General features: G+C 36.8%; 1 protein-coding gene across 2 annotated transcripts; it reads left to right on the plus strand.

Moving 5' to 3' along the window:
* The first annotated feature begins 612 nt into the window (after positions 1–612).
* On the plus strand, positions 613–8,945 carry NOXRED1 (NADP dependent oxidoreductase domain containing 1). 2 transcript variants are annotated; one of them, XM_031952445.1, is made up of 8 exons: positions 613–689; positions 980–1,122; positions 1,206–1,380; positions 3,448–3,653; positions 5,984–6,164; positions 6,922–7,073; positions 7,618–7,840; positions 8,303–8,945. In XM_031952445.1, the coding sequence occupies exons 3-8, from the start codon at positions 1,217–1,219 to the stop codon at positions 8,496–8,498; spliced, it is 1,122 nt and encodes a 373-aa protein (XP_031808305.1). In that variant the 5' UTR covers positions 613–689; positions 980–1,122; positions 1,206–1,216; the 3' UTR covers positions 8,499–8,945. The 2 variants fall into 2 exon arrangements, with proteins under 2 accessions (XP_031808305.1, XP_003756277.2); XM_003756229.3 differs by lacking the exon at positions 980–1,122.
* The last annotated feature ends 8 nt before the right edge of the window (positions 8,946–8,953 follow it).

Below are 8,953 nucleotides of genomic sequence, written 5' to 3' on the forward strand. Positions count from 1 at the left end.
TTCCATTTCAGAGCATTTTTACAAGCTGACCAGAAAACCTAGGTGTTGAATGATAAGGTCAAGTTAATTCCATGTGTAATATGTGGGCTACATTGAACATTTTGAATGGTTGGTTATTTCTGGTCCACCTGTAATACATAAGGGTCAGTGAACAATGAGTTTTACTGATTATTCAGTCTTTAGTATATCCTCCCAAGACTCTTGAACCTACAAGTCCTCTTGAAGCCTATAATTTGCTGAGACTTTTCTTTTTGGCAGATGGTATAGTGGATTCCCTTAAAGAGATGAGAAATTAGAATCCCTTTTGAGTTGTATTCTTAAGTCTGGCCACTGCCTTAAGACTTTTGAGTAATTTCTTTTGTAACTCAAGTTTTCTCCTGTCTGGAACTTTTGACTAATCTTTTGGGAACATATGAAAAAGTGGCTAGGAAATGTATTAGATGACAATATTCATAGGGTTACTTGAATACAGTAGCACTTAAGTAAGCCCATGTTACTATCTGGGGGAAATGTAATGATTTCTCTAGAAAGTGTTTTCCCCTTTAAGACTCAGAGACTAAAGTAATGTGGTAGCTAAGGAGTTACCATGACAACTCTCCTGGATAACTCCTAAAGATCTATTTGGATTTTGTAGTCCAGGACAGGAAAGGTGTTGAGCAGATTATCTCTACAACTCACTCCTTGGCTAGGTGAGATGAAATGGTTTGTATGTGTCCTGATATTCTATTAATTCCTGGATCCAAACCCTACAAGGCCCCTCTGGTATTTATTGGGTTTCTTTTTCAATATCATAGAAATTATGGGCTTTAATGGGAGGAGAGAATTATTTGGAAATATGTCCTGATGGTCAGTTTCCTTCCTAAACACCCAGTGAGTAGAAGAATCTGGTTTAAAGAAAGGTTTGAGATGATCCTGGGAGAGCCAACAGGAAATCTAAGAACTCTGGGTTTATAGGGCATTTTTTCTTCTACTTCTTCAGGAAAGAAAAGATGCCCTGGGTATGTGAATTCAGTGATTAGAAATGTGACAGGACCTCTATTCACTCAGAGAACTGCATTAGGTGACCAAGTCCTGAGGAGCAGAATGGAGTGATTGTAGCCCAAAATTATAAGAGTTGGTGAGGTAGGGATATGAACTTAATTTAAAGATTCCCATTTCCCTTCAAGATTGGGCAGTATAGATAAACTGATTATTTGTTTTGGTAGGACTGGAAGATATGGAGTCTTCCGACTTGATGGACAATCTGCCGTCCCTGCAATTTGAGCAGGGGGTTCGGGAAGAAGAAATCCCATGGCTGTTTCTTCAGAGCCGTTCCCGAGGATTGATGATCCAAGCCTGTGCCCACGCAGCTTTCTTCTGCAGACTACTCTGGGTCTTGAGGTAAGTTAATTCCCACAAAATAGCAGATGGAGAAAAACCTGTGTACTATTGACAGCAAATGAGATCTGAGACCTGCTATTACTAGGGGGAATTTACTTGAATAGGGGCACTTTGCCTTTTTTGCTCCACCGCACAGGCAGCATGAACCATGCTATTCCACATCAAAAGCAACTTATCTGAGATTCCAAACTAGTGGTAGTTTCTATGTAGTTGAGTGGATTTTTTGGAGACAGAAGCTGGCTACCTGTGTGTCTCCTTCATTTGCACCAGAGTGAACACTGTTCTGTCACTTGGGTAAGGATTGAGTTCATTTTCTTGTCTAAAGATGATGTTGGAGCCCTTTCTTTATAAGAAAGTCCTTGGGACTTGGAGACTATGAATTAGTGGTCATCTAATTCAGCCTTTTCCCAAGGAAGGTGATGTTTAGACTGAATTAGATGAATTTCTTTATTTGAGGGGAAAAGATCCATGCTTTTTGGTTTCTCCTTCTCTAAGTGGGTTTCTCTAGGTGATTCAAGTGTCTGTTGTTGACCTTCAAACCCTGCCTAGATTTTGCAATTCAAGGTCATTTTTTCTTGTCCCTCAATCTTGCCTTCTATGAAATTAAACCATTACCTTAGCCTTGATGAAAGAGACCAAAATGAAATGTTTCTTTCTGCCCTAAAGCAATGGTATCAAACTAAAATAGAACTAGGGGCCACTAAACCTTATATAATGATCCCTATGTGTTGCATATTAACTTAGAAAAACACACACACATGTATTTTATTAATATATCAATACATTAAAATAAGAAATTACATTTTAATTTGTTTTTAGCCATACTTAAGATTGTTGTGAGCCACATGTGGCCCACAGGCCAGTGTTTGATACTTCTACCCTAAGACATTTACTTCAAATACTTAGCCTCCAGACGTGAGGGTGCTATGATGATAATTAGTTGATATGGCTGCAAGATCTTATTAATTAGGTTCAGGGGGACTAATAAGAAATCATTTAGTAAACCTGATTGGAGCTCTTTTAGAGTGAAGATTGGATAGACACCTAGTCATTTTTCAGTTAAGAGAAGGACCCTAAATAAATCCTGTATTTGATGTGACTATAGAAACCTGGAAGTTCTATCACTACCGAAGCACAGAACTGGCCTAGAGTTTTTGATAATAAGATCCAGTAGTGCTTCTTTATCTAGAATTTAAACTCTTCAACTTCACCTAGCTTAATGCTAGCATAATCTCAAACTAGAAGTAACTGAAAAAGTAATTGGGGAAAAAAAGTGAATACAAAAATAGTTATTAAAATTCTTAGATATTAAATCTGGGCATTTGAATTCTATAGGAAAGGTCCTAAGTCCTTCACTTAGGGTCTTTAGTTATTTAATTATCACATAGTTCTATCAGGCTAGATTATGTAGTTTGCTAAACCATTTCTTAGTTCAAAAAGACTTCAAAAACTGATTTCATTAGCATAGGTGCTCCCTTATTCCTTCACCAGTGCATACATATTAGCACTATTCCACAAGGATGTGGCTGACAAATATCACCTGGACCTATTATTTAAAGCTTTTCCACTTTTGTGTACAATTTGCCAAAGCCTAGCCATTGGACTAGGCTTTAAGGGAAAGTTTCCCCCTCACAGAAAGAAACAGCAAACTATTAGCAGGTTTGTGTGATGGAAGTGAGTTGTTAAGAAGTTGCCTAGTGACAGCTAATGTAGCCTGACTAGAAAGGAAGTGAAAAATTCAAAACAAGTGCCTAACTGTGGTAGGATACAATCATGGCAATCAAATTGTGTGCCTAAGAAAGTAGAAATGCGAAACTCATTTTAGAAAAATTCCCAAGCAGAATAAAGTTTGGGAAGCTAAAAGGATTTACCTTTGTGAATTTAGAACAAAAAATGCAATCTGGAAAATTCACAGCTTATTTCCTGATCGTGCTAGATAAATGAGGTTGTCACTGTAATCCATTTTCTTCAAAGTCATTTTTACATAAGGACACTAGAATAATGTAATTCTGGAAATGAATTTCCAGGGCAGCTAAAAGTTACTTGTGTGTTTGTTTATTTCCCCAGGAAAATGGAAGAGAGCACCTTAGTTTCTATGCTCCCTTTAGAAGAAGAGGAAGAAGATCCTTATAAAAAACCTTCCAAAAAAGAACTGAGAGTGGGCATTATTGGAGGTGGACGACTGGGAAAGCAACTGGCTTTAGTGTTACTCCACCGGGCTTTTATCCCTCCTCAGAATCTTCATATCTCCACTCGGAGGCCAGAGATCCTGAGTAAGAAGTTTGGAAGGACTAAAGGATCCTACACAGCAAATATCATTTGCCTCCTTGTTCCCAAAATAAGTTAGAAATAACATTCTAATTTGTTTCTCCAAAGCAGGTCCCTTGATCAAAAACTATTCTTGTTCCACTTTTATTATTTATATCTCTTTCCTCTACCTACATAATGTATATTTCTGGGTTCTTAATGAAAGATGAAAATACTTCCAGCAAAGAAGTTTTTAATATATACAATATATACAATTTAATATATACAATATAATACATGTTCTTATCTTCTGTTCTAAATCAGTAGCAAAAATATTTGAACTTGAATATTGGGTTTTTCTATTCAGTAAATCCTATGTCTATTTTTTAATAATCACTTTTTATTTTCAAAATACATGCAAAGATAGTTTTCAACATTCACCTTGCAAAATCTTGTGTTCCCAGTTTTTCTATCTCCCTTTCCCCCACCCTCCTCCTCTAGACAGCAAGTAATCCAATATAGGTTAAACATGTATAATTCTTCTAAATATATTCCACATTTATCATGCTGCACAAAACAAATCAGATCAAAAAGGGAAAAAAAATTTAAAAAGACAAGGAAACAACAAAAAAAGGTGAAACTATGTTGTGATCCACATTCATTCCCCATAGTCCTTCTTCTGAATGCAGATGGCTTTCTCCATCACAAGTCTTGGAATTGGCCTGAATCACCTGAGCCAAGTCCATCACAGTTGGTCATCACATAATCTTGTGGCTGTGTACAAGGTTCTCTTGGTTCTACTTGCTTCACTTAACGTCAGTTCATGTAAGTCTCTTTGGGCCTTTCTGAAATCATCCTGCTGTTGTTTCTTATAGAATAATAATATTCCATAACATTCATATACCATAACTTATTCAGCCATTCTCCAAATACAAAAAGGGCTGCCACAAACATTTTTGCACATGTGGGTCCCTTTCCCTCCTCTAAGATCTCTCCGGGAAAAAAGCCCAGTAGAAATACTGCTGGGTCAAAGGGCATATATGCATAGTTCGATAGGCCTTTAGGCATAGTTCCAAATAGTTGTCCAGAATGGTTGGATCAGTTCACAACTCCATCAACAATGTATCAGTGTCTCAGTTTTCCCACAGCGCCTCCATCAATTATCCTAATCTTATATTTATAAAGCAATATAAAGGTGGTATTGGGCCATTTCAATAAAATAAATATATATTTTATAAGCATGTATTTTTAGTGTAAATGATAGTGTTTATTAGGATAGCCAAATACATAGTTTAAGAAAGCAAATATTAAAAATGTTTGCCATCAACTTCTACCATTTTAGAAAATGTTATCTACACTGGCATATATGTATCTGTTCTTATAAATAGACTTTATATGCATAAATCTTGAGGAGTGATTATTGTTCTGGAATGTCTATTTTGCTTTCCTCCTTTTAGAGACAATATGATATAGGAATTAAAGAGCTGGGTTCAAAAGCTAGGAAGATCTTGATTCAAGTCTTACGTATGAGGGCTATGTGACTCCAGTAAATCACGTAATCTCTCAGTGCCTGAGCTGCTCTCTAAAGGTGCTTTATTTGCAGAGAAGGTACTCAGCTTCACTGGGGAACTCTCAATACCAATGAAACATAAGTCCAGTGCATTCTTTCCATCTTTTGATAAAATTTCCATAAAAAATTCCTATCACTGGTATCAGTTAACAACTTCAGTTTTTCAATATTTACATTATTAAGACATCAGATTTGAGTCTTCCATTTAAAATTTCTGCTTTAATGTAATCCATATTTCCAGTATAATGGTGACCTTACTGCTAAGACATAGTGATTTTTATCACTCAGGATGTCAATGAACACATTTCTTCATTTGTAAAGAGTTTTATCTACATTTAACTTTGTACATATTTTCCTGAAATATTCTATTTTTCTTATCTCCCCTGAACCTCTAATCTTTCATCTTCTACTACCACTTCCTCAATCCTCCCTACTCATTTCCCCCTGGAAAGATTCTTTTAGGAAAAAGAGCCCATAAGAAACTCCTCCTCCAAAATAAAAATGCTGAGAAGTTCTAAATCCTTAAAAGTAAGTAGGATGAGGAGGATAGATTCCATCACGTAGAAAACTGTTACTGTGGAGGCAGATATTCTATTAATGGGGTTAGTACATTACTGTAATGGGTTTTTTGAAGACAAGAGTGTCAGGGGAAATAATGTGAGTTGATTTTGAAATAATTTATAATCTTTTCTCATCACAAAATTTAGATACAAATTCCCCTGCAATCTTTGCCAAGAGGCCTAATCCAAAATGCTTTGGCTCTTTTTCCCACTTTATTCCTTTCAGATGACCTCCAGAAGATGGGGATCCAATGCTTTTATCATAACTGTTTTCTGGTACAGTGGGCCAATCTGATCTTCCTCTGCTGTTTGCCATCCCAGCTGTCTCACATTTGCATGGAAATCAACCCAAGGCTTGACAAATTTTGCATTGTGTATAGTCTGGTCACTGCTGTCCCTCTGCCTAGGTAATTACTTTGGAATCTAGGTCAGTGATTTTTAACTTGGGGTCTATTGAATTTGCTTTTTAGGATAGTTCTGATACCTATATTTCAGTATAACATTTTCTTTGCCCATGTAATTTTGTGCTATGCATTTAAAAACATCGTTATTCTGCAAAGGGGTCCCTGACACAGAAAAGGTTTAGAACCTTTGGGTCAGATGGAGTTTTTAACCTAGCAGAGCTATCTCCCTTCTATCTCCTTATATTATCTGGTCCAGCCTTCTTTGGTATCTGAGTGATGATTCATTTTAAGATGGAAACTGCTTTGTTTTACAGAAAAGGTAAGTCATGCTTTCATAATTCTTCCATTCTTTCCCAGCATTCTGCAAAAAGTGCCCCACTAGACTGACTTCTGAGTGTTGTTTTGCAATGGAGTTTATTGCTAGGACCAAATGGGAGCCCAAATTATGCTACTAGGTCAGATAATTTTCATTTATTTTTAGTCTTGAGATGGGGCAACCAGGTGAGACCTGGAAGGGGCAATAATACATGAGTTCAAATCCAGCCTCACACCTTAACTGTGTAACCCTGGACAAATTATTTCGCCCTTCCAGCTCTGAATTTCTTCTGTAAAATAGAGAATACTAACACCTACTTATGAACAGTTGCAGCAACAATCACAGTCCCAGTCCAGGAGTTCAAATGAGATCTCAGTTCAGACCCTTTGCCAACCTCCGTGTGCTGGTTCTTGCCTCTGACTGGGCACTGTGATTTATTGCCAGGCTGAAGCAGCTGCTGTGTCACACCTCCATTTTACACCCCCAGTATCAGTGTGCCGAAAACTATGTTGATATTTGGGGGTCTAACGAGGACATCTCGTCTGCACTTCAAGATCCTGACATAGTTCATGCCTCTTCTCCTTACAGCCCTGACGGTATGTTCATGCCTCTTCCCTCCACCTGCTCTTCCCTGTTATGTTCCATTATTGGGAAGAGGAAACCGCCCTGTGTTCTCTCATGTCCCCAGGGTTTAATATAAGAGAAGTCCATCAGTTATTTAAAAAGGCATATTTTTCCTCCAGGGAAAAGAAGCTTGACTACACTATCTTACTTTTTAAAGAGTGACTTGCCCCAGACCAAGCAGGAACATTCTCAGACTGGTAATCGGGGAAGAACATAGTTATCTGTGACCGTTGGAGTTTTTTCTTTTCTGCTTGAGAATTTAAAAGAGATGTTCTCTAACTTTCACATTTTTAAAAAGGAAGGCAGTCTTTCTGATTTTGTTCCGTTTTAACAAAGAATCATCAGATTTATGCTGAAGTATATTCTAGGTTTAGAATATATCATAAATGTCAGAGAGTTGGGGCCCTTGACCCAGGGAGGTGATTAATCGTCACATTGTTGAGCACCACCAGTGACTTAAGCTCCCTATTACTTTCCAAATTGGTAACTTAATTTGTCCTCTTCATTGATACATAGGAGGAGTAACTGTCAACATCAAGTGGCTGGAGGCAGTTTTCTATGCAGCTCTCAATACCTGCACATTAAAGAAAATACCCTATCCACAAGTGCTAGAGATACTCACTAACTTGTGTCTCTCGATTCATCCACCAACCTGTGGGGAAGATAAGTCTAATTGCCCAAGGTTCATTGTTACAGATTTTGTCAATCAAGCCTTTGCCAAGACCCTAAATCCAAGCAAGTAAGATGCCAGATGCCTGATATTCCTAATTTGTCTATTTTCTCTCAGATAATTTATACAATTGTTTCCTCTAATATCTTTAAAAAGTGTAATTAGGTCTTTTCTGTTTTCAGTTTCCTTAGTTCTCTGATGCATCCCCCCTTCCTTAATTATAAGATAATAAAGTATGTCATATTTATTTATAAATATAAATATATATTTATAAAGTATGACCTTAAGGCACTTAGAAGTTTCTATGTGAACAGAAAGGGCATTATAAATAAAATGAAATCGCCATATTGAATAATTCCAGCAGCACTTCTAGTATACCTCTAAATTTTAACTAGAAGGTATAAGAAAGTTATTCATTTTCAAATAAAGGAAAACTTTCTTCCAAAGGAAAATTTTTAATAGTTAAATCAAGAAGTATAGAAAAGACAGTAATGACTGCTAGCAAAAATACCACTAATATGTTTTTTTCAGTGTTTTCCCTTGGTTTGATTTGATCACTGTGCAACTCAAAGAAACTCCCTTTAGCCAGCACCTAAGAAAAACTGTGACTCTTCAGGAACACTTAACAGTTCTTTACTGTGCTTCATTTGGCATATCACTTTCCCAAGAAATAGAAGAGGAGGAAGAAAGAGAAGAAGAAGAGAAGGCTCCAGGTCTATATCCTTGAAAGACAACTTTTTCAGCTGCTTGGGGAATCTTCAGACTGATCAGTATGATTCCCTCTCCTCCCCAGATCAGCCCACTTAATGAGGATGGGCCTTCACTTTTACTGCTGGCAGTAGTGGCTGTTTTATTTAGCAGTAACTGTTGGTAGATCTACATAAATATACAAGTTTTTGCTTAATTTGATGATAAATACACCAAGCTAAGAGAGTGGAAACATTACATTACAATACATAGTATTGTGTTTACTACAAACTGAGCACCAAGGAAAAGGAAAAATTATGCTGTCAGCTCTTAAAACTACAGTTAAAAAACATATATTACCTTAATTAAAGGTGAATTTGGCTTTTAGAGATCACCAAAATAACCTAAACATTCTGACTCACTTAAGAACAGTCTTTTGATACTGCCTCTTGTTCAAAAGTCTAAATTTACAGTTCTAATGTAATATAATTACAT

Source organism: Sarcophilus harrisii, chromosome 2, assembly GCF_902635505.1.
Source record: "Sarcophilus harrisii chromosome 2, mSarHar1.11, whole genome shotgun sequence".
Classification (NCBI taxonomy): domain Eukaryota; kingdom Metazoa; phylum Chordata; class Mammalia; order Dasyuromorphia; family Dasyuridae; genus Sarcophilus; species Sarcophilus harrisii.

Bases quoted from the DNA above. Each gene is read 5' to 3' on its own strand.
- NOXRED1 (XM_031952445.1), top strand. From the start codon at position 1,217: ATGGAGTCTTCCGACTTGATGGACAATCTGCCGTCCCTGCAATTTGAG. The intron at 7,074-7,617 runs GTATGTTCATGC...ATTGATACATAG, and splicing joins TTCTCCTTACAGCCCTGACG to GAGGAGTAACTGTCAACATC. The intron at 7,841-8,302 runs GTAAGATGCCAG...TGTTTTTTTCAG, and splicing joins AAGACCCTAAATCCAAGCAA to TGTTTTCCCTTGGTTTGATT.